General features: G+C 49.4%; 1 protein-coding gene across 6 annotated transcripts in view; it reads left to right on the top strand.

Moving 5' to 3' along the window:
* The window catches only part of DAAM2 (dishevelled associated activator of morphogenesis 2), a 114,041-nt gene that overhangs the window by 67,092 nt on the left and 21,463 nt on the right, over nucleotides 1–25,486 (top strand). For all 6 annotated transcript variants that reach the window (XR_012334462.1, XR_012334461.1, XM_033864302.2 and 3 more), the window contains exons 3-14: nucleotides 4,874–4,963; nucleotides 8,512–8,586; nucleotides 9,024–9,118; nucleotides 11,780–12,113; nucleotides 13,543–13,653; nucleotides 14,865–14,968; nucleotides 16,396–16,462; nucleotides 17,742–17,859; nucleotides 19,852–19,981; nucleotides 23,245–23,303; nucleotides 23,448–23,632; nucleotides 24,170–24,469. Coding sequence is in view for 4 of the 6 variants with exons in the window: in XM_033864302.2 (XP_033720193.1) it covers nucleotides 4,874–4,963; nucleotides 8,512–8,586; nucleotides 9,024–9,118; nucleotides 11,780–12,113; nucleotides 13,543–13,653; nucleotides 14,865–14,968; nucleotides 16,396–16,462; nucleotides 17,742–17,859; nucleotides 19,852–19,981; nucleotides 23,245–23,303; nucleotides 23,448–23,632; nucleotides 24,170–24,469 (1,668 nt within the window). In the remaining 2 variants the exon portion in view is untranslated. The remainder of the gene's footprint in view (nucleotides 1–4,873; nucleotides 4,964–8,511; nucleotides 8,587–9,023; nucleotides 9,119–11,779; nucleotides 12,114–13,542; nucleotides 13,654–14,864; nucleotides 14,969–16,395; nucleotides 16,463–17,741; nucleotides 17,860–19,851; nucleotides 19,982–23,244; nucleotides 23,304–23,447; nucleotides 23,633–24,169; nucleotides 24,470–25,486) is intronic.

Below are 25,486 nucleotides of genomic sequence, written 5' to 3'. Positions count from 1 at the left end.
CCTGGTCGCTCATTCTCATGGCTGGCCTGTAGAGAAACAAGGCAGTGTGATGGGGAACGGGGTTTCACACTTGGATTCGGTCACGGATGTATCTGATTAAGGCGATTCAGCTCTTCAAATCACAGGACCACTATAAGATGGGACCCTGCACGTGATGAGAAACAGTGATCCGCCTTCCTCATCATATCAGCTTCAGGAAAACTCATGGTCCTGATTCATGCCTTTCCTCAGGGGGGGGCCGGAGGTGGGAGAGAACAAAGCCTTTACTAGCGTAGAATAAGGTTCAGAGCCTGATCCGTGTTAGTCCTGCAAGATCCGTTTTTTATGCAGAATACTGCTGGTGCCAAATATGTGGGTTTTCCCACACCAAGCAGTTCTCCAATTTTATACAGACATCAACTGGGCGTCCTACGATTTAACTCAATTCTGACATTTACTACCCAGAGTTAGCGCAGACCCCTCAGGTTAAGGGCTCAGATCCACGAGACAGCCCCCAACTTCAGACGCCCGCCACAGGTGGTGGGTCCCAGCTTCCCGACACTTCTGTCCAAGGTGGCTGCAGATCGGGGGTTCCCACCATCCCCTCCTCAGGTTTGATAATTTGTTGGAACCGGTCGCTCACAGAAGTCAGGGAAACACTTTATTTACTATTACCAGTTTATTATAAAGGATATTCTAAAGAATACATGTGAACAGCCAGATGAAGGTGTACGTAGGGTTAGACCCAGAAGGGTAAGGCTTCTGTCCTGAGCACAGGAGTCTGCCCATGTGGAGTTCGGGCTTCCCCACCCTCGCAACCCGTGGATGCATCCACCCAGCCGGAAGCTCTCTGAGCCTCGCCATTTAGGGCCATTTATGGCAGTTTTGACATGATAGATTTTTTTAACTTGATCTGTAGCCCTTCTCTCCCCAGAGTTTGGGAAGTGAGGGTGAATGTTCTAGGCTTCTAATCAAGGCCTGATCCTTCTGGCGACCAACCTCCACCTCGAAGCTATCTAGGGTCCACCAAGAGTCACTTCCCTGGGAGAAAAGAGGCTCCTATCACCCAGGAAATTCCAAGGGATTTAGGAGCTCTAGGATAGGAGCTGGGAATGAAGATGAAAAATATATTTCTTGCATTAATCCCGGGCCGGGACATCTTCTTGAGCAGAGCACGTGAGTTTTGAAAGAAGGACATGTCAAGGGGTGTTCCTTCCTTTGGCCCTTTTAGTCACCAAGTATTTATTGAGCATTTTAAGTGGCAGGGTTTTTTGTTTTTTTTTTACAAGTTACTTTGCAAAAAAGGATGAGTCAGACCCGTCTTGTCTGCAGGAAGACTAGCGTGAGGTATTGATCAAACAAATGAAAAATAGTTCTTGAGAGACTGCTGTGTGCTGGGCCCCGTGGGGCTGCCAGGGATTTAGTGATGAACCAACAGGAGCAGTTCCTGCTCCCAAGAACATGAAGCCGAACGGGAAGGCCGATCTTGAACAGTAGTGATAATGTGGTGGGTGTTTTGAAAGGAAATGTTTGGGGAGCTGTGGGAGTGTCTAGCAGGGAGCCTTCTTCTAGACCGGCGGTCATGGTGACTCCTCTGAAGCAGTGACACTTCCATGGAGATCTGAAAGCACAGCGATGGTTAGATAAGTGAATGGAGGTGCAGAAGAGGGCCATGGAGTCCCCCGCAGAAGCAGCAGCAGATGTGAGAGTCTCAAGTCAGGAAAGAGCTGGGTCCTTTTGGGGGGAACACCATCACGATGAGAATAACCAAGGATTTTGGATTCGATCCGAAGGGTGATAGAAAGCCACCGAAGAGGTTAAGCAGGGGTTTGAGGTGATCCAATCTACTTTCCTAAAAAAAAGTAGGGTCCCTCCATCCAGGGTGGGAGAAGGGACACATCCACTCACAGAAGAATCTCTTTACTCAGTAAGGGCACCTTACCTTTATAAGTTGTAACGGTTGTCTAATAATGTTTAATTTAAATATGTATGTCACAGAGCTAATAAATGAGATGACCAAGACTTTATAATTAAAACAAAACACTTGAGTATTCTAGAAGTTACTGTTTTTTCCCCGGGAAAATGGAGAACTACTTTTTCTATGTGTATATTTTTATGTAAGTAGCACTCTGTTCCTGGTTCAGGGAAAACATGCCCTAAAGCAATAATGTTAGATATTAAAGATTAAAATCCAGTGCAAAAAAAAAAGGTCTGTGTAGACCATTGGGAAGCTCTTGGTGCACTCCGAGCTGGGGAGGATGGTCGCTTGGACTAAAGTGTTAGCAGTGAGGATGGGGAGAAGTGGACAGATTCAAGAGCTACTGAGAAGGAAGTATAATAGGATTTGTTGGGATTGGTGAGTGAGCAGGAACTGGGGAACACCAGGTTTCTTACGTGAGGTTGTGGGTGGATGGAGGGACCCTGTACAGGACAGGATGTGCCAGTGGAGACCCAGACTTAGGGTCTGGGTCTGATGAACAAAGTTTGCATATGTTCTCTGTGCCTCAGTTTCCTCACCTGTAAAATGGGCTGTTGCAAGTTTAATGAGTAAACCTTAAGCACTGAGAACAGTGCCTGGCACATCCTGACACTGCATGAGTGTGGGAGGTACCTGAGGGTCACCAAAGTTGATCAGTATAGGAGGCACCTGGGTGCCAGGATCGGGAGCTCAGGACACTGGTGAGCTGGAGGTACAGGTTTGAGAGAGTTTAGGATCGTCACTGAGTCCTTGGGAATGGCTGCGAAGGCTTCACCCCGGGGAAGCATAGAGGGAGGGGAGGAGAGGACCCAGGATGGTGCCCTTTGGGACTTCAACGTTGGATGGTAGGAGAGAGGAGGAGAAGTCGGGGGTCCCAAGAGGAACATACAGTGAAGCAGGAGGGACTGCCCAAGAGTGTGGTTTTCCAGGAAACCAGGGAAGAGAGACTCAGTAAGGAGTGGATGGTCCGCAGAGTCATGGGCTACCTGGGCTGAACCAAATCGCCAAGAAAGGTCCTTCGATTTAGTGACAGAGACCACTGGTGAGAAAAGACCAGTGTGTACACAGCCAGGATACAAGGTTGAACATAACTGCTCTGGAGTTCAGGAAGGGAGAGGTGTTCTTACCTGGGAGGGGCTGTGGAAGGCTTGTGGGAGGATGCTAACTTTGAGCTCGGGAATTAGACCAGGGTCCACAGGATGGGTGGGCCAGGAGGGCAGGCCGGGTGGAACTAACTGCATAAGCAAAAGTAGAAGAGATGGAGTTTGTGCTGGGCAGTGTCAGGTGCACAGAACTCTCTCTTTTTCTTTTATTTCTGATTCTGACCATGGAAAGGAAATGCTTCAGAAACCTTGAGCAGGGTCTGGGGACATTCCTGGGATATGAAGAGAGTGGTTCTAGGGAAGAACCTTCCTTTAGCATTAGATCTGCTGGAGTCTTTAGTTCTAAAGGCAGGTGACCCGATGGGCATAGTTTCAAGTTCTCTTTGAATGTGCCGTGGAGGATGGCAGCCACTGGTCACGTGGGGCTGCTGACACTTGAAACGTGGCTGGTCTGAACCAGCATGAGCTGTAATGGGAAATCCACACCAGATTTTGATGACTTAGTTTGAAAAAAAGAATGTAAAATACCTCATTGATCTTTTTTTTTTTAACATTGATTATATTTTGAAATGACCATATTTTAGATATTTTGGGTTAAATACAGTGTATTATTAAAATTAAGTTCAACTATTCCTTCTTAATTTTTTAAAGTGACCAGAACAATTTTTTAAATACATGTGTCTCACATTATGTTCCTATTGGACAGTTCTGATCTATGTGAAGGAAAGTCTAAAATGTTCTCGTTGAATAAAAGTAAAGGACAAAGAGTGTAGATATTGATATTTAAGACCCTTGTATCTTCTTAGATATTACTTTCACTATCACTTTAGAAAATGTAAAGATTAGTAATACTATGCTTTTTTTTGTCTTAATGTAAGTTTTGCTTTTATTTTTTTTTAAAAAAAACTTACAAGAATTGAGCTGAAAAGCACATTATGTTCCCATGGCCCGTTGACTATTTTTTTTGATGAGCGCCTGCATAACTCATGAATCACAGGAGAAGAATTTTCAATAAGAGAACTTTTTTAGGGGCCATTCAGCACAGCCAAACCTATAAAATCATCTCAAACTACCGAAAGAGTTACCCTAAATTTGATGACGTCAGAAACTACCCAGTCCTGCTCCCGGGGAGGCGTGGGCCAGCTGCTGGAGCCCAGCCTGCGTGTGCACAGCCTTGTCTCGGTGGTGGTGCAGCCGGAGGGCTATCCCTGGCAGGCACAGCTCCACGGGAAGCAGACCTCCCGCGGCATGGCGTGCCCTCGTTGCCAGGAGAGATGCTCAGCTCATCATCTTTACCAGGTCTCTTCAGTTGTGCTGGGACCCATGCTGAGGTTGGGGGAACCAGAGAATTTCTGGGGGAGACACTCAAAGGGCACAGAGACTTGAAGGGTGAGGGCAAAAACTGGATCAGTAGACTGATTTCTTTCTTTGTCAAGCCTTGATTTATGGTGTTGACAAGCTTAAGAAGGACAAGGAAGGAAGACAGGAAACTCCAGGCTAGAGGACTAGAGGCTAGCAAAGCAATACGGGAGATGGGCAGGGAACAGGGGACCTGGATAGGAGGAGCCAGGGACGGGGATAGGAAGTGAAAGATGCTTGGATAGAAGCTCAAGGGCTTGCTGCAAGGAGATGGGAGGGTGGGGCTGAACTTCTAGAAAAAGAATTGCCCTATCATATCTTTGATGCTCTTTGGAGGAGGACAGCAGACTGAGGGCTTTGAGGGAATTCGAGGGAACTGTAATTTCCTGTAGGACCGAATATTCGAAGGTCAACCATGTCTGGGTTTCAGATGTATTTCTTGTTGTCTTTGCAGGATGAATTGGATCTCACCGACAAAAACCGGGAGGCTGTGTTTGCACTGCCACCTGAGAAGAAATGGCAGATCTACTGCAGCAAGAAGAAGGTGCCCTCTCTGATTCCCTTCTGCTGTCCCTCAGGGTCCACAGCACGGCAACCCTTGCCTCCATGCTTTGCTCATTCATTTAACCAGTATTTATTGTACACCTGTCCTGTTCTAGGTGTTGGAGGAGTGACAGTGAATAAGTCAGGACAAAAATAATCCCTGCTGTCATGGAGCTTACACTCAGGGACATAGGATTCTGGTTTTCAAAAATCCTGGAGGCAGGTGCCCACTGGGTTCCAGGAGTTGGTGCTGGGTAAGGGAGCTATACGATAACAGGTCTAGGGAATTCTCTGGTGGTCCAGTGGTTAGGATTCCGTGCTTTCACTGCCATGGGCCCGGGTTCGATCCCTGGTCAGGGAACTAAGATCCCACAAGCTGCGCGGCCAAAAAAAAAAGTCTAGATTCCTTTCTTGTGCCTGTACGTATGCAGAGAGGGTGTGCGCCCTGGGCCATACCTGGGGGCAGCTCTGTTGGAAGAACTCCATTTGGGGGGAAGTGAGTGGTCTCTTATGGATCTTGAGCCCCCCCCCCCCCCGCCCTGTCCCAGGCTGTGTCCCTGTCCCAGGGCAGCATGCACATCAGGGACACACACTGGTCTCCACTCTCCCCACCCTTTCCTCCCTTTCCTCCTTTCCTTCATTAAAAGATGTCAGTCCCCTGGGCTTCCCTGGTGGCGCAGTGGTTGAGAGTCCGCCTGCCGATGCAGGGGACACGGGTTCGTGCCCCGGTCTGGGAAGAGCCCACATGCCGCAGAGCGGCTGGGCCCGTGAGCCGTGCCGCTGAGCCTGCGTGTCTGGACCCTGTGCTCCACAACGGGAGAGGCCACAGCAGTGAGAGGCCCGCGTACCGCAAAAAAAAAAAAAAAAAAAAGATGTCAGTCCCCTGAATATGGTCCTCCCTAGAAGGATGAGCCGGGCCGCAGTCAGATCTTAATTGGGTTTTATCTCCTCCCCTCTGCTTTCCCAGTGGCTGTGCTTTCTGCTCTCTTCCTCCATCTCTATGTCTCTTTCCTTCATCTTTCTCTCTACATCTCTCTTGCCTCCTTTCTATTTGAGCCTGTTTCTTTCACTCTATTTTTCTTTTCTTGGCCCACGTTCCTCCCCACCCCTCCACCCTCTCGTTTCTCAGGCTTGCAGCTCAAGAGTGTATAGGTGTTTGGGAGCTAGGACCTGGTTCTTCCCACACCTGAGGCTTAGAAGTCTCCCTTCTGGGAGAAGACGGGCAGGTCTGGGATGGTTTGGGGCTGTTTCTCCTTCGTGCTCCTTAGAGCCCATTCCTGGCTCTTTTATAACTCTTCTCGCTCAAGATATTTGTTCTGGGCTCCATACTGGGCCAGACCGAGCTCATAAAATTGGTCACTATTCTAGAGTTGGAAGGAACCGAGGAGCAACCCAATCTAGTCTTTCATTCTACACAGGAGGCCAGGAAGGCCTAGAGAGGCCTTCACACAAAGTCACCAGCCAGTCGTGGCAAGTGCTGCAATGATGCTGGAATGCAGGCCTGCCAGAGCCTTGAGAACCTGCATGCACTGCAAGCCACTGTCTAGTAAACTCAGTGTGCATGTATTAAGCACCTGCAGAATACTGTGCTCTGTGTTTAGGAATCTCATTGTGAGGAAAGCAGGTCTTTCAAAAGCTCAAGTCGTGGAAGGGAGGGAGGGAGGAAGGAGAAAATTAATTTCAGGACTAGCTCATCCTATCTCGTGCTTCTCCACTTTCCAAACTGATTTACTCTGGAGGTCCCTGACGTTGATCCCTTATGCAGCTAAAATAAAAAACGCACTAAAATGTAAGGACGTCTCTCGCCACCTTCCAAACCAAGTTGTGTGTCATCTCCCCACACACTTTCACACCCCCCTCTCTTTCCACATGGTACTTCCTCTTGTCTCTAACACTCTCCCCCTTTCTTAGCTTCAGTAATCTTGAGTAACTCAGCCTAGTCCTCTCAGACCCCCTACCCCAGCCCCCGCATGAGCCTTGTGTGTTAGATGCTCCCCACCCTGGGTTTCCATGGCCCACAAATGGACATAGAGCACCGGTCACCCTGCCTCTGGCACAAGACCGACTACTACATGGATGACTTTTTGTTCAGTACTTTCAGGGTTCAGTGCAGTGATTGGCATGTAGTAGGTGCTCATTAAAGGCATGTGAAATGGCTAAATGGGGAGCCAGTAAAGGCAGGAAAGTATGTGTTTCATGATACGTTCGTCTATGTTCTGTGGTCTCCTCTCTAAGGCGGAAGCTAGAATTTGGGGACTTTGGTCATATATATCCACGTGAAGTCACAAAGACCCGATCAAGCCAGGTTTCTCACTGATCTAAAATTTGGATTTTCTTTTTTTTTTTTTTTTTGCGGTATGTGGGCCTCTCACTGTTGTGGCCTCTCCTGTTGCGGAGCACAGGCTCTGGACGCGCAGGCTCAGCGGCCATGGCTCACGAGCCCAGCCGCTCCGCGGCATGTGGGATCTTCCCGGACCGGGGCACGAACCCGTGTCCCCTGCATCGGCAGGCGGACTCTCAACCACTGTGCCACCAGGGAAGCCCTAAAATTTGGATTTTAAGAAACAAAATCATGAAGCCAGAGTGGATGAGGCTTAGGGATGCAGGGCAAAGTCCAGGCCGGCTGGCAGGCAGGTGGTTTAACAGGAAGGTTCTGGAGGAGGTAAATGTTCATGCTAATTTGAAAGCAGGAAATTGGCAGAAAGCAGATGAGGGGGAACCTCCAGATGAAACAGGGACAGGGACAGGAAGGAGGAGGGTGTGTGTAATGCCCAGAAGCAGACCCACTGGCCGGAGGAGAGGACTGGCTTTTCAGTCAGCATCAATTCTTGTCCAGCTCCCCTCATTCCTGCCCACACTTGGGGAGGACTTGAGGCTTTCTCTTGGGGTCCGAGGGCCATGTCTCATCTGGGCTCTACCTCCTAGCTGCACAGACCCTTCCTCCTTCCAAACCCAGGGCCTTGGGAGTGTCTTTTTCCCTCCTTTTTTAAAGTTACAGTTTACTGAGTACCTACTATGTGCTAGGCGCTGCACCAAATGCTCTATGTCAATCAGTGCTTCCCAAACTGTCTGAGAGAAAGACCAAGTTTTTAAATATCCAAACTGTCACCGACAAATACTTTTGTAAAATACAATGAGAATGATATTATCAGAAAACAATAAAATTTGAAAAAGGAGATGTACAAAATATAAGCACACATTTTCATTAGATTCAACAGACTTAAAATTGTATTTTATTAAGTAGAGTCAGAACAGATGTAACAGGGGGAAAAAAAGAATTTATTTTTAATTGTGTATATTGTTTGAAAGTGTATACACCTGTGTGGTTTCTGCCTCTGTCACTGGCTGGTCCTGAGATTCGATGTCCACGATCTGCCTTTTGCCAAGGAGGAAATGGAAGCCTGGGGAGATTTTATAACTTCCTCGAAGTCACCTTGTCTAGGCTGGGCTAGGAGATGAATCTGAATGCTGACCTGGGACGAAGCTCAGGGTCTCAGACTGTGGGCCTGTCTTGCCGGGGGGTCCATCCAGTCCTTCATCTTGTTCCAGGAACAGGAGGATCCCAACAAGCTGGCGACCAGCTGGCCTGACTATTACATCGACCGCATCAACTCCATGGCCGCGGTGAGCCTCGCCCCTGTCCTGCCCCGGCCCTGCCTGGAAAGGCTCTGGGGAGAGTGGTCCTCATCTTCCCCTGCACCCCACAGCCCACCCTCTCTGGGGATCAGCAGCTTTTCAGTTATTCTCAAGATTTTATCCTGATCCCTCCCTCCCCTGTGTGACTTTAGATCCCCCCAAACCATTGAAACATTTATTGTGTAAGTATCACACAGCCTTGGGAAATAGTCTGGGCTGATCATTCTCCCCATTTTACAGATGAGGAAAGTGAAGCCTGGGAATGGCTATTCGCAGAGTCTGTCACTCTGTCTTAGTAAACCGTTCCCTGAGGCCTCACCATTCCTGAGGCGAGGGCGGCCCCCGGGTCACACTCGGGCCGGGAGTGGCAGGGAGCTGGGAGACAGGCAGCCCAGCGTGACCTCTGCCCCCTTCTCCGACCTCAGATGCAGAGTCTGTACGCGTTTGATGAGGAGGAGACGGAGATGAGGAACCAGGTCGTGGAAGACCTGAAGACAGCCCTCCGGACACAGCCCATGAGGTGATGTCTCCTTCCCTCACTTCCTTCCACGTCCCCTCACCCAGCGGTCCCCTCAGCTTCCCGAAGCTTCACGCAGAGCTCTGCTCCCATCCCAGTACCCTTGGCCAACTCCACTCTCCAGCATCCCCTAGAGCTCACTTTACCTCCTTTCACATCCTGGCTCCTACACCCCCTCTGTGAGGAGCTGGGATGCTGCCAGAGGATGGGCATGTTGGGGAGGGGAGATGAACATGGGAAGATGAGATCAACCTCAGATCCTGAAGAGAAACTGAAGGCAGGTGCTTGTTTTATTGGGAAAACAGAACAGGATGGGGGGGTGGGGTGGGGGTTGGGCATACGGACAGGTACACAAGAAAGAGCTGTGCACATGAGGGGCCCCGCGCCAGAGGGGTGAGTGTGGGTGAGAAGTACTCCAGCCACTAGGGGGCGATGTGGTGTCTCTGGATGAGATTTCTCCATCTAGAGTGGGAGCAGGCAAGGAAGGGGGAGATGGGTGTCTCAAGGGCTGAAAAGAGCCTCTCCCCACGTCCCAGGCCACATTGTGAAAGGGCCCAAGAGAGCCACAGGCTCCTCTTGTGTCTGGCAACTCATTCTGGCTTGTGGGAACCAACTCTCAAAATGTTCAGCAGTTTTGCAAGCTGGTTGTTAAACATAGCTATGATGAAAATGTAAATTACATCAACTCATGATTAAATAAATGCTATCAAAAACAAAGGTAATTAAGTGCTTGAAACTTATCACTCCTTAATTACCTGATGATTTGACTCCATTTTACTGTTATGCATGCTCGTTACTGTTACCTGTGCTCAGGGAGTTCGCACCCACTGTGTGTGCCTGGTGGGAATATGTCAACGGTGCATCTCTTCCCAGCTCCACGTTCAGTGACACACACTGATACTTTGAAATCAGCTATGCTGGCGGTATTTATACCATGGAAACTGGCAAACACCACAATCGGGCCTTTTCTTTCTCTAGAGCTCCAGTTGCTACCAGCACAATGATCTTCGTGTGTGTGTGTGTGTGTGTGTGTGTACGTGTGTACGCACGCATGCGTGCACATACGCACGCGTGCACATGTGTGGTCTAGGTTGACCCAGGAGCCTGGAAATAGCCTCAAGGAGAACGGGAGCCCCCTAATCCCTGCTTGTTGCTCAGGCGGGGTGGGGTGGGGGCCTGGTATGGGCAGGGGATGCAGGAAGGATGAGGAAGTCAGGAAGTAGAAGGGCTGAGGGGAGGTTGCCGGGTTCATCTCCCACTTCCATTTATTTTTTTTTCCCCATAATAAAATTCTGATTACAAAAGTCACACACAGTCATGGTGGAAATTTTGTGGAATACATAAAAGTATAAAATAGAAGATAAATAATACCTATTTTTAACAATTTAAGAGTACATTCTATTTTTCTAGGTGTATTTCTTTAATCATGTAGAAATACAAATGCTCTGGGGATCAAATGTACTAATTATATGTAGTGCTTTCCTCACCTTCATTTACGACATTTCCTCAGATCATTAATTATTCTACTGAATCAAGGGTTTTAAGCCTCTGTGTGTGTGTGTGTGTATGTGTGTGTGTATGTATGTGTGTGTGTATGTGTGTGTGTGTATGTGTGTGTGTATGTGTGTGTATGTATGTGTATGTGTTTGTGTGTGTGTATGTGTGTGTGTGTGTATGTGTGTGTGTGCCATGGATGACTTTGCCACCCACATGAAACCTTTTGAGTGCTTATCAGAGTGATGTTGTTAAATAGTAAAATAGATAGAAATAGATAAAGTTAAAAATGAACCAATTAAATTGAAATACAGTTACCAAATTTTAAACATTTGTGAGATAGCAATAAATGTACTTCTTTATGCCTTAAATAATAAGAACTGGCAACCACCATAATTTTGAAGCCCTGATGAGTGGAAATGATATTTTGAGATACCTGTAACAACTGTAATTAGAGATGAAAATAGCTGTGATTTCTTTGTGTGACAAAGTCACAGATTCTGCTAATGCCGCTATAGTTTATTGCCTACATTCATCACTGAAGGAAATGCTAAATTTCAGGTAGAGGTTTTACCGAAAATAAAAGTGTAATTTTCTTTTCCCATCCAAGTTCATGGACCCCTGAATGTTAGCCATAGACCCCTTAGGGGAACACAGATTCCAGGTTAAGAACCACTGAACTAAAGGGTTTTTAATGTTTTTTTGCTAACCTTCAAGATAGCTCAGATGTTTTCTTAGGGATCCCTTGAAGAGTGCCTTCCCCAGCCTTGATCCCTTGTTGCAGTGACTCTGATGCCTCCCATGTCTGCAAGTCCTCCTTGTTTTCTGACTGTAATTCTCTTAACTCCCATCGTCGTTGGTGATGAGTCTTCAGGTTTAACAGCCATGATAATTATCCTAATAATCTCTTTCACATATACACCTTCTTAGCTGTGTAACCCACAGTCAACGACGTGCAAATGCTTGGTATTTAACATGCAAATAAGATCTGAGTCTTGTGAGGTGATAGGATTTTAGCGCTTTAGATAAACTTTACAAGTGAACCAGGTGGCTACCATCGTCGGTGGGACACAGCGGTACCCAGGTAAGGGGGTAGCTGTTTGCAAAATGCATACAGAATAATATGCAACTGCAGGATACCTGTTTTGCTGATGGCTCTGGTCTGGGCAGGTTTGTGACCCGCTTCATCGAGCTGGAGGGCTTGACCTGTCTGCTGAACTTCCTCCGGAGCATGGACCACGCCACCTGTGAAAGCCGCATCCACACCTCCCTCATCGGCTGCATCAAAGCTCTGATGAACAACTCCCAGGGGCGGGCACACGTGCTGGCACAGCCCGAGGCCATCAGCACCATCGCACAGAGCCTGCGCACGGAGAACAGCAAGACCAAGGTGGCCGTGCTGGAGATCCTGGGCGCCGTGTGCCTGGTGCCCGGCGGCCACAAGAAGGTGCTGCAGGCCATGCTACACTACCAGGTGTACGCAGCCGAGCGGACGCGCTTCCAGGTGCGGGGCTGGTGGGGGGCTTATATCAAAAGAGCTGAGGAGCCTTAAGAGAGGGGCGGTTTGGCTGGGAAAATGGACTCCTCGCTAGACCGTGGGTTCCTTGAGACTGGAGTATGGGTCTGCTTCATTTCTGTGGCTCCGTGTCTCTGAACCCAGCACCTGGCTCATAAAGGGGCTCAGTCAAGAAATATTGAATCGGGGTTTCCCTGGTGGCGCAGTGGTTGAGAGTCCGCCTACCGATGCAGGGGACGCGGGTTCGTGCCCCGGTCTGGGAAGATCCCACATGCCGCGGAGCAGCTGAGCCCGTGAGCCATGGCCACTGAGCCTGCGCGTCTTGAGCCTGTGCTCCGCAACGGGAGAGGCCACAACAGTGAGAGGCCCGCATACCGCAAAAAAAAAAAAAAAAAAAAGAAAGAAATATTGAATCGAATACCGTTGCTGGAGTGGAGATTTTAGGCCCGATGCCTGGGCCGGTGCCTACTGTAGGGACACTGGGACAAGTCCTGGGAACTCAGGCCATGCTATGCTCTTTTCTTCTCCCTGACCTGCTCCAGGTAAAGAGGTAGACAATAAGTATAGTGTCTTGGTACTAAGTCTCAATAGATGTGAACTGTTATCACAAACATGATGGTTTATCCACCACTATAGACTATATGTTTGTTCTGTCATCAACCATTTTAAAGCACCTACTCTGTTCAGAAAGTGACCCCTGACCCTTTGCAGAAGATGCAAAGGAGGTAAAAGGTAATGTCCATGCTATCAAGGAGCTGGGCAGGGAATACAGTTACTCTTGGTATCCTCGGGGGATTGGTCCCAGGACCCTCGTGGATACCAAAACCTGTGGCTACTTAAATGTCTTATATAAAATAGTGTAGTATTTGCATATAACCTATGCACATCCGTCTGTATACTTTAAATCATCTCTGGATTACTTATAGGACCTAATATAATGTAAATGCTCTATAAATAACTAAGTACCATATAAATGCTATGTAAACCGTTACTGGTGTTCAGCAAATTCAAATTTTGCTTTTTGGAACTTTCTGAAATTTAAAAAACATATATATTTTCAACCTGGCATTGGTTGAATCTGCACATGTGGGACCCACAGATACAGAGGGCTGAGGAGCTGTAAACAGCTGTAAAGTGCTAAAGCATCTTTCCAGCATCACCCAGCAAAATAAAGCAAGTCCCCAAGGCTGAGTGCACGGGAGACTAAGGTAGGACTGGGGCTGAGATGTAGAGAGGCAAAGGAGGCTTCCGGGAAAAGGTGAGCTTTAGGGAAGATCCAAGATGAGACTGGATAGATTGGGTAGAGAGAACACATGGGGCATTCTGGGCGATCGGAATGGCAGGAGCAAAGGCACAGAGGCTGGACTCACAGGATCCTGAGCCCTCCTCTCTTTTTCCATCCTGCCTTTCCATCCAGACCCTGCTGAATGAGCTGGACCGAAGTCTAGGCCGGTACCGAGATGAAGTGAATCTGAAAACAGCCATCATGTCCTTTATCAACGCTGTCCTCAATGCGGGCGCTGGAGAGGTGAGGCATCTTCTCTGTGCCCTTGCTGGGCCCTGACTTTCCGGACCTGGGGAAGAGGGCGTGAGTGCTGCCTGGGGACGTGGCAGAGGGTCGGTGTGGCTGACACTACCATCCCTGTCCTCAGATTATCTGTATCACAGATTATCTGTATCACAGATTATTATCACAAGATACAGATTATCTGTATCTTGCCTCCTTCACCTGGGGCCAAGAAAGAACAGCTTGTCCTGGGGAGCTTCCTGCCTGGGTCACCTCATGCATTATGTGTGTCATGGACAAACCCCAAGCTTGTCTGGCTGATGACTGTTTAGGATGGTGGGGGGTCATTGATGGGAGGAGGGCAAGTGTTGGCCCTTCTTTCTAGAGCTTTCTAAAGACCTGCTTCTGGACTGGTTTCTGGGGAGCTGATCGTGCTCTTCTAGCACCTTCTGTTAGGAGGTGTGACTTCTGATTTTCCTTCTTTTGGGGTCAGAATGGGATTCCCAGACCTTAAAAATAGCAACCGTCGAAGAAGAACTTGAAGAGCAGGTGAACCCCCCAAATGCTAAGGCAATCAGGTGCCCCAGTCAAGGTCAGCTTGTTGAAGGTCAAAAGGGGCCATTTAATGATCTTTGCTTTTCCCTCTTTTCTGCCGGCATACTTTTTTTTGCATTCCGTCCCGATGACCTGAGTTAGGGGGGGTGGATTGGGGGAATTACCTGTCCCTAAGATGGTGATGTCACCTGAGTCAGTACTAGCTATTTATGCTGACATCTGTTCTGGTTAGTCGCTAACCATACCTCACCAAGCAGTTCTTATGAATATCATTCCTGTAGGTGAGTGATATCATGCCCATTTAACTGATGAGGAAACTAAGACTTGCAAAAGTCACAAAACCAGTAAGTGACAGAGCAGGGACTGGAACCAAGAAATGTGTGGTTCCAAAGGGTGTGCTCCGTATCACTCTTCAACACTAATCTTTGAGGCCAAAAACTTAGAGAAAACTGGTGAAGGACTTAAAGGAAGTGAGGCAGGAGAGCTAAAGGGAGTAAATAACAAGGTCAGAGGATGTCTCCTCCCACCCTTTCTTGCAACTCTGGGATTCGAAGCAGTTCTGATGAGTTTGCTGCAGGGGATGTGGTGGGACTGGAGTGGCAGTGAGGGGGCCCCTGGGGACTCCTGTGGAAATTGAGACCAGCCAGTGAGTCTGGTCCTCCCTTGGTGACCCCCAGGATAATCTGGAGTTCCGTCTACATCTACGGTACGAGTTCCTGATGCTGGGGATACAGCCTGTGATCGACAAACTCCGGCAGCACGAGAATGCCATCCTGGACAAGTAAGGCCCAAGTCACCCGTCCCCATGCAAACCTACAGTGACAGCGCCTCAGTGGGGGATGGTCAGGACTCCTGTAGAGGTTTCTGTTTCCCTGGAGACCACCTCCCGCACCCAGCATCGATTCAGAAGCAGCTCTGGGGGGCGGGAGGTGGACAGCTCCCCCACCTTCTTGTCTCACATCACCTATGCCCCTGCCTGTCCTCTTTGCTGACCTCCTGTCTGATCTCTGATGTTCTAGGCAGGTGGACCCAGTAGTCCTCCACTGTGGCAGTACTGCCCGCTGCGGGGAATTTGGAACCATGTAGGGGTGTTCTTTGGTTTTCAAACTGGCCGGTGGGGGGCACTACCGGCATTGGTTGTAGGGAGCCAGGAATGTTAAACGTCCCGCAGCGCCCGGCCGCTCAACCAAGAAATGCTCCCCGTCAAGGTGCAAAAGCTCCTGTGCATCACTAGTGAGCCTCTCTGCTTCCACCCCACTCGCACAGGCTATGTTATTACGTTAGGTCTTAAGGGAGAGAGAATGGGTCCTTTTGTGGTGGCGTGGAGGAGTGGATGGGGTAGAAGGTGAGAGATTGGCTTTGGGTGGGGACATGGGACAGTACTGTCTGCAGGGCAGGAATAGAGATGCCAGACGTAGAGAACGGACATGCGGGCACAGGGGAGGAAGGGGAGGGTGAGACAAATTGGGAGATTGGGATTGACAATACATGCACTATCATGTGTAAAATAGAGAGCTATTGGGGACCTGCTGTATAGCACAGGGAGATCAGCTCAGTGCTCTGCAGTGACCTAGATGGGTAGGATGGGGGGCGGGGAGGGAGGGAGGTCCAGGAGGGAGGGAGGTCCCGGAGGGAGGGAGGTCCAAGTGCGAGGGGGTATATATATATATAGCTGATTCACTTTGTTGTACAGCAGAAACTAACACAACATTGTAAAGCAATTATACTCCAATAAAAAAGAAGAAAAAGAACACGGGGGAAGGTAGAGGTAGGGCAGTGGTCCTTGACTGCAGGTGCCAGGGGACATCTGGCAGCTCCTGGAGACATTTTGTGGTTGTCACAAAGTGGGGGATTCTGCTGGCGTCTGGTGGGTAGTGGTCAGGGATGCTGGTACACATCTTGGAACTCACACACCCACCTCCCAAAGCCAGGGATGACCCAGCCCCAAATGTCAGTAGTTCCGAACTTGTGAAAGCCCGACGGAAGGTGATGGGACCCTCGGTTGGCCTCCCCGAGGGATGGGCATGGGATTCTGTAAAGGAGGAGAGTGTTGACACACAGGCAGCTGGCTTCTTTCTGGCTTTGCCTTGGCCTCACCTGAATGAAGCCTTCAGATTGAGTCAGTGGGGGGCTTGGAAGGGCTGTAACCCTCACCCGGGGCTGGCCTGGCGGTGATGTCTACTCCCTGTATCCCCCCGTCCTGTCTAGGCATTTGGACTTCTTCGAGATGGTCCGGAACGAGGATGACCTGGAGCTAGCCAGGAGGTTTGACATGGTGAGGAGCCTGCAAGGATGGGGCGACTGCAGTGGGTCCCAGATGCCGTGCTGTGGTAGGTCCGGTGTTGGCTGGGTTCCCTGGTGGGTGCCTCCACGGCCAGGTCCCGCTTCTGGAGCCCTGGCAGTATGGTGGCTCTGCCAGGCCTCACCAGCAGACCCTAACCGGGGAGAGCATCTCCCACTGCAAGCCCCAAAGGAAAGACAGACAATTCTTACACATGGTTCCTCTCAAATGCCTCCCCTGGGATGACTTTCTCTGTGTCTTCCAGTAATTTCCTGAGATACCTTTCCCCATCACTAACCTGATCATGCTTAGCAAACAACATTTCCATTTTAGCCTTGGTAACCCTGAAAATCCACACGTCTGCTGCTTAAATATTGTTATAAAATCCCTACCCACATGGAGACCTCCTTTGGGGTGGTGCTTCAGTAGCCGAGCACCATCTCTTTATATTCTAAAAAAAAGCCCTGAATTTAAAGAGAAGGAAACTGATGTTAGCAAAGGACAAGCAGCTTGCTGTTGTCACACAACGGCAGAGTCGGTCTGGAATTTACACCCGTGAACCTATGCCATGTGCTCCTTGACTCATCCAGGCCCCTGCTTCCTTCCCTTAGTTTGAATCAGTAGTTCTCAACCAGGGGAGATTTTACTTCCCTTGGGGACACCTGCAATGTTTAGAGACATTCTTAGCTGTCGCAACAGGTGTGAGGAAGATGCCCCTGACGTCTGGTAGATTAGGGCCAGGATGCTGCCGAACAGCCCACAATGAACGGGACAGCCTCCCACAACAAAGAACCATCCAGTCCAAGATGCTGGTGGCGCCGAGGTTGGGAAACCCTGGTTTATAGAATTAGCACAGCTCTCTCCTCCTTTTCTCTGCACGTCTCTTTTTTTTTTTTTTTTTTTTTTTTTTTTTTTTTTTTTTGCGGTACGCGGGCGTCTCACCGTTGTGGCCTCTCCCGTTGCGGAGCACAGGCTCCAGATGCGCAGGCTCAGCGGCCATGGCTCACGGGCCCAGCCGCTCCCCGGCATGTGGGATCTTCCCAGACCGGGGCACGAACCCGTGTCCCCTGCATCGGCAGGCGGACTCTCAACCACTGCGCCACCAGGGAAGCCCATGCCCGTCTCTTTTTTAAGCCTGGACCAGAGGCAGGAAAGGAATGCTGCTGCCGGATGGGGCTCAGTGGATGAAAGCAGGGTCTTCTCCCTCCCCATTCTCTCCCTCTGCTGCCTTCCCCTCCCCTCTCCCCATTCACTATGCCCTCCACACCCTCAGGTCCACATCGACACCAAGAGTGCTTCCCAGATGTTTGAGCTGATCCACAAGAAACTGAAGCACACAGAGGCCTACCCCTGCCTGCTGTCTGTCCTGCACCACTGCCTGCAGATGCCCTGTGAGTAGCTCCCTCAGCCGGCCTGAGCCCCTGGCCCGGGGCAGCTGGAGACAAGGTGTCAGAAGCTCTCAGGGTTGGAAAGTCTCCCCATGTCTCCCCCTGCACCCCAGTTCCCAGGAGCCCAGGCCATAGGACTCAGGCCCGTGCTCTTCCCTTCCTCCTGGGGGTCAGGACTTGCACTGTCCCCCAGCAGAGGAGCGGGGGACTCAGCCCTGAGCAATGCCATCATCCTGGTCCAACAAGTGGGAACTTGATCCCTGAAGGATCCAAGAGCTCTGACTGCCAGCTCGTGGCGGGGTCGTGATCGTTCTCCTCAGGGCGTTCCAAAAAGGAGTTTTGTGCTTGCGGGGAGCAGCACAGCAGAGTGTGCCTTGCCTTTTTTTTTTTTTTTTAAGATTGTATCAACTCCTCTATCTAGCCCTTGCTGGCTCCCATCCTACCACCCTTGTTCCTGACTCACTTTACAAATACCAAATGTCAGTATCTATAGAAGCAGATGCTAAGCTCTTACGATCCAGGTGTGCCCGGTGACTGAATAAATTATACATAATTACTAATAGCCACGCCAGCATGCAATTTGAAATGAGCTATAACTGCACCATTTGGTACTGAAGCTCTTCATAAAATAGAATATTTGGAAACTGGCATGGCCCAACATAATGGTCAGCCTAGACAGACTCGCTTTAGTGGTGATGACGTTGGTGTTGGTAATCGAGGTGGTGGTGACAGCTACAATTTATCGTCGCCATCTCTGGGCTGGGTGTGATGGGAGGTCTATTAAGGTAGTGTCTCTATACATCAGAATGGCTTAAGGGGTGTGTGTTATTATCTCCAATTCACAGTGAATGAACCTGAGGCTCAGTGAGTCTGTACATATGAAGGAATTTTGTTTCTTTGGGGTCAGGGCTTTAGATGAAACACATTCTACTTCTGTGAACACAGGCTTTACCCTGTGTTCCTGGTTGAAAGGTAAATGGAAAACGATGGCCACTTTGCAATGCATGTGTCAGTGGAGTGATGGAAAGGAGGACAGACACAGTGACCTGGACCAGGAAGCTGCCAGCTCCCCAAAACTCAGTCTAGAAAGTCTTCGTGGAAGACATGGGAAATCCGACTTCTGCTCACATGACTTCCTGTGTTTAGTGCTCCGAGGGCATCGTGAACGGGTCCCTCTGTTCTGCCTCAAAATGGGGCTGTGCCGATGTGACCTTCCACTTTGTGGGCATTAGGGCTTGCCTTTGAGGCCAGAATCATGCTGCTTGACCTCCCCTTGGTGGTCAGTAGAAACAAAGTACTTGGATCAAGAACCAAGGAAGAGGAGCTTGTGGCCATCACATGAAAAGAAAGTCCATGTCCAGCCAGACTACGATTAGAAGGGGATGCCCGTGGGGCCCTGTGCAGGTGCAACACACGATGCCTTTGCCTTCACAGTTCAGGGTCGCCTTCACCACGAAATCTGCCAGGATTCCACAGCCACTTCTTCAGCCCATTCTGCCCCCCTCTCAGTGTGCGCCTGTAATGAGTCTCCATCCATCTTCCTCTGTAGGACAATAGCATTGATAATCCTAAAACCTTTTCTTTCAAAAAAATTTTCCCTGGAGACTTCATTATTCAGCGTGTAATGTCTGGAGCAGATTTGCTTTCTTAAATGTGCTTTTTGAAGATAATTGTAAAAAAGCAATTTGCATTCCCCAGGCATAGGATACTCAGGGTACCAACAGGGAAGAAGACGGCCAGAAAGCATTTCAGGGAATAGAGAAATATATCTAGACGGTTGACACATTCATAAAAGGTCAGTTGCAGATGAGCAAGAAATGATAGGATTTATGAGTCTTCATTATCAGTAGTTGCATTGCCTCCCCAGTCAGACGGGGAGCTTGTCAAGGGAGGGGAGGGACTCACCTCCCCAGCCTGGCCCCAGGGAGTGACGCTAGGGCAGGGCCCCAGGGGGTTCCGGGGCTCAGTAAAGATACGATGCCTGTCATCCCTCAGACAAGCGGAACTTCCAGCAGTGGCAGCTCCTGGACCGCATCCTCCAGCAGATCGTCCTCCAGGACGAGAGGGGCATGGATCCTGACCTGGCTCCCTTGGAGAACTTCAACGTCAAGAACATCGTCAACATGTGAGCAGTGGCCATCCCTCACCTGTCTTCCTCTTCCTTCCCCATCCCTCTCCTACTTGGGGTCTCACCAGCGAAACCTCAGCTCCCTCTCTCCAGCCCAGACACCTCCAATAGGCCTTGAGCAAAATCAACAGAACTCCCCGAGATAATGGAAATGTTCCACACACACACTGTCCAAATGCGGCTGCTGAGCCCTTGACGTGTGGCTAGTGTGACTGAGGAACTGAGGGTTACATTTCATTTAATTTTCATTAAATTCAAGTACTCACGTGACATGGCTGGCGACCACCGTATTGGATAGCACAGGTTTAAAGGGGGTGTACGCAACTCGCCGTGATCCACTGCATTCAGTGGATTGAGGGGGAATTACACGTATCAACACGGAGGAGAAGTCAGCAAACTATGGCTACAGGCTAACCCCCGCCCTCCAGCTTGTTTCGTATGGTCCACGAGCCAAGAATAGTTTTACATTTTAAAAGAGTTGTTAAAAACAAACACAAGAATATATGACAGAGACTGTACAGAGTATATAAAACCGAAAATAGTTACTCTGGCTCTTTAGAGAAGGTCTGCCAACCACTGAAAATAGAGCATGACAATTTAATCATGAGGCTGTTGGAAAACGAGGTCAGAGCCTAAGGTCTCTGGCTTATCATCTTTGACTGACCCTGGGTGTAGAGAAACACCGAGAAATGAGTTTAAAGTCGTGTCAGCTAATTATCAGGCCTCATGTTAGCACACTGACTTTTAATTTTAAACGTTTACTTTCAGTATAAGCCTAAGTCAGTTGCCCTTAAGGGGATGAATTGGCTCTCAAGGATTCATTGTGCTGCATCGCAAAGCCAAGGAGAAAATGATTTCTGAACTATTCATGCTACTGTTTTCATCTGCACAAATAGCTGGGTGTTGGTGTCGTCAAAATCCTAACTGGTATCTTGGACAAGTACAACTAGGAAAGTAATCAAAAGGCAGCTTTATTTATTTTTTGACGTTTTTTAAATTTAATTTTTATTTTATATTGGAGTATAGTTGATTTACAATGGTGTGTTAGTTTCAGGTGTACAGCAAAGTGATTCAGTTATACATATATCCATTCTTTTTCAGATTCATATTTCCCATATAGATTATTACGGAATATTGAGTAGAGTTCCCTGTGCTATACAGTAGGTCCTTGCCGATTATCTATTTTATAGATAGTAGTGTGTACATTAATCCCAAACTCCTAACTTATCTCGCCCCCCCCACCTTTCCCTTTTGGTAACCATAAGTTTGTTTTTGAAGTCTTCGAGTCTGTTTCTGTTTTGTAAGTAAGTTCATTTGTATCATTTTTTTTCGATTCCACACATAAGTGAAATCATAAGATATTCGTCTTTGTCTGACTTCGCTTAGTATGATAATCTCTAGGTCCATGCATGTCGCTGCAAATGCCATCATCTCATTCTTTTCTATGGCCGAGTAATAGTCCATTGTATATGTGCCACATCTTCTTTATCCATTCCTCTGTCGATGGACATTTAGGTTGCTTCCATGTCTCGGCTATTGTAAATAGTGAAGGCAGCTTTATTTTTATCTTCTACTAATTCTTTACATTACTTAGTGGGGAAGCTGTTCCTCTTGCCAGAGGATGACGACTCCTCAGGTGCAATGAAGTTTTTGCTGCTTCTTGGACAATGGGAGTCCTAAGCTCACTTTCAGCTGCCAACATAGCCTCAAATCTGCAAGTAGAAGGGCTAGTCTCAGACGTGAATCAATATTCTAGATTGGATTTAGCCTTGAGTCTCTCTCTGTGGACTGGGGCTGGAAGCTGCAGTGGGAAGAGAGTGTGAGAGTGTGTGTGTGTGTGTGAGTGAGTGAGTGTGATGGTTGGCTTCTTTCTCTGTGTTCTCTTTCTCTTCTAGCCCCTTCTACCCCACCCCCCCTTTCCTCTAGCTAACCATTTTCTGACCCCCACCAGAGGCAGCATGGGGGCAGGAAGGAGAAAGGGAAAAGGCCCTACTTGATCAGGTAACTTAGTAAACAGGCTTCCTGCTCTCTGGGCTTGGCACATGGATAAAGATACGACATGTATTCCTGGGGTCTTCAGAAGTTCCTTGCTGGGTGCCTCTCGCTACAAAACCCTGGTCACTGGAGACACATGTTTTTCTTTTTTTTCCTCCAGGCCTGCTTGGCACCATCCCTTCCATCAGGTCCTGATTCACTGGCAATACAGTACACGTAGACGTACACTGTTGAAGTGTCCAGATGGACTTTTTGGATGAGACTTAGAATAGCTTCAGCCTAATTCCTCCACGATGCTCTCTGGCTCGTGAGAAACCCTCATGCAATCTCTCATACTAACAAATTCTTGGAGTGTCACGGGTCTCCGCCTACCCTCTGGACCTGCCTAGCCCCAGTCCACCATGCCTCCCTCCCGGTGTCAGGGAACATGGGTCAGACCCTCTGGGTGGGCGCAAAGAAGTCACTTCACTAGATGGTGCTGAAGGAGGACCCCCCCCGCCCCCCACCAGAGAGGATGACAATGGCTCTCTCCAAAGAAATCTGTTCACAAATTATTTCCCCCATCATACTTCACTCCCTCTTTATATCCTTGACCTGGTTGAGGAGGCCAAGAGTCATGGATCTAACTTCTCTGTGTTTTCAGATTTACAAAAGAAATGATTATTGAGATCTCACCTTGGAATTTCACCTCTCTTATACCTTGATGTCTGGGTAAAAGCTTCATCTTCACCGCTTGGAATGAGTTTGACAAGAATGAAGGGGCTTCCTATGATTTAGACACATGCCCTCTTTACCCTCTACCCACTTACTCTGTGTTACTGGGGTGGGCGATTTCTCTTGCTCTCACACATTGGTCATTGGAAGTCTGGACCATGGTAAGGCCAATATTTTGATCTCTCTCAGATGCGAGAACCTATTTTTACAAAGGGGTACAAATCATTGTACAACTAAGGGAAGCCTGGGATTTAGTCCTGGCTTTACCATGAGTTAGCGGTCGTCTCCTTTTCTGGTCTTAGGAGCTTCAACTCTATCCCAGAGGGGTTGGACTCTAAGGGTCCTTTCAGCTTTCTCAGATCATGGAGAGACAGGTAATGAGAACTTGTCAGGGATGGGACCTGGAGAGACATCTGGAGAGTCAAAATCCTAGCCTCCTTGATGTGGCTGGACAGATTGGAGATCAGGGTACCAATGTGGGGAACTGGAAGATGCCATGTCTTCTGGGAAGCTGTGAGCAAACAGTCAAGAGACCCTTCACTCCCTGCCAGGCTCATCAATGAGAACGAAGTGAAACAGTGGCGAGACCAAGCGGAGAAGTTCCGGAAAGGTGAGGGGGCTCTGCCCAAACCCGCTCCCTGCTCCCCACCCCTCCCCTGCCCAGCCGAGGACCCCATTTCCTCCTTTGGAGAAGGACACACACGCATTCACATCCTCTCTTCCCATTTCCCCTCCTGTCCTTCTTCCATCCCAGAACACGCGGAGCTGGTGAGCAGGCTGGAGAGGAAGGAGCGGGAATGCGAGACCAAGACGTTGGAGAGGGAAGAGATGATGCGGACACTGAACAAGATGAAGGACAAGCTGGCCCGAGAGTCCCAGGAGCTGCGCCAGGCTCGGGGACAAGTGGCAGAGCTGGTGGCCCAACTCAGTGAAATCTCAGTACGTGGCCCCTCCTCTGCTTTTACATAGTTGAGCCGAGACCTTCAGGCCAGTGGGGGGAAGAGCAGGCGTGGGGAGGAGGTGAGGACCCCAGCGTGGAGGAGACCTCAGACCAGGATAGAGGGGACCCTTGAGGCTGCAAGGTTGGCACCTGTGTGAGACAAAAACAGCGTTCCTTCCTCCAGGTGACACTGTCCCAGGAAGCACACCGTGGAAAGCAGAGTGCGGGTGGGGTTTGGGCTCCCCTCCCCCTCTCAGCTGGGTGCCCTTGTGCAGGCCTGTGTGTATCAATCCCGCTGTTGCATGTGATGACTATGACTGTCCACTATGTCTGTGTTTGCCTCGTGTGTGTATCTGTGTGTTGGATGTTCAGGATGCAGAGGGAGAAAACGGGGCTTAATTGTGTGTGGGAGGTGAGAGCAGGCTTTGGGGTCTAGTCTAGGTGGAGAGTAAGAGTAAGGGAAGGCACAGTGATGGGGGACTCGAAAGGCATCCTTGTTGATGCTTTGTCTCTTTGATGTCTCTGTCTCCCCACAGACAGGACCTGTATCTTCCCCACCTCCCCCTGGGGGCCCACTTACCTTGTCTTCCTCGATGACAACCAGTGACCTGCCTCCACCCCCGCCCCCTCTACCGTTCACCTGCTGTCCCCCACCGCCACCACCCCCCCTACCCCCCGGTGGGCCTCCCACTCCCCCCGGTGCCCCACCTTGCTTCAGTATGGGCCTGCCCCTCCCCCCAGACCCCTTCCCCAGCAGTGATGTCCCGCTCAGGAAGAAGTGTGTCCCCCAGCCTTCACACCCACTGAAGTCCTTCAACTGGGTCAAGCTGAATGAGGTGAGTAGCAAGGAAGAGGTCAGCGGATCCATTCTCCTACAGCCTGGGACAGTTAGCCCTATGGATTGATAGCCCGCTATTTGCAGATCTCCACCTTGGGTGCTCTCTTTGATGGGAGTGAGGGTAGGCACAGTGGACGCAGAAGATGGGGCTGCTGCTGCCAGAGCACAGGGAGGCGATGGCTTGGCATGCGGTGATGCTCACATTGGCAGAGCCACCTACAAACGGAATATGAGTGTGCTGAGGGTTACTGGAGTAATACAGGGCCAAGCGGGGTGCTTTCTAGACGAGACAAGGGCTTGGCTAGAATGTTAAGGATTGGGTTGATTTGAGGAAAAGGGTGGAACATATAGGTGAAGATCTTGGGCCCGGGTCTAGAGATGGACTGAAATGATGAGGCCATGACAGGGTAGCAGGGCAGGGGCAATGAAGAGTTTGATATCAAGGTGTAGCCATTCTGGCATCCTCCCAGGGGAAGGTGCAAACACTGGCTACTTTTCTAGACTGCTCAGCAGTGAGAGGCCTTCCTGAATATTATCCACTAAGAACCACCCTTCCCAGGCCCACATGTGGGAGTTGATTCCTCTATTGGATTCTCATGAGTGTAGAGTAGAGATGCCCTGGGTCACGTTGGACCCCTGGTAATTGAAGGCCAGTTCCAGCCTGGGCCAAGCACTGCTCTGGTTCTGTACTATAAGAGGACCAGTGGCTTCATCCTTGAGGTAAATAGATACAAGAGAACTGGCCTCAGTTAGCCTGACTCACGTTCACCCTCCAAAAACAGTCTGGAGCTGGGACTGATGGATGCCCTCTGACCTTGTATGGGGCCAGGGGACTAATTCTTGGGGAATTCATTACCATACCACTCTGTGAGCTTAACTTAGCTCCAGTGGAGACTTAGAGTGGGAGGAGACACAGGTTGCTAAGTAGATGGTCGGCTAGTTTGCTAGGTGCCTTCTCCTGGTGGTAGACCAGTTAGCCCGTCAGTCTGAGGCCTGCTTTGTGTAAAGCTTTCTG

This window comes from Tursiops truncatus, chromosome 10 (genome assembly GCF_011762595.2).
Source record: "Tursiops truncatus isolate mTurTru1 chromosome 10, mTurTru1.mat.Y, whole genome shotgun sequence".
NCBI classification, from domain to species: Eukaryota; Metazoa; Chordata; class Mammalia; order Artiodactyla; family Delphinidae; genus Tursiops; species Tursiops truncatus.
Note: the sequence above shows the minus strand (reverse complement) of the source record. Positions and strands in the feature narration are given on the sequence as shown.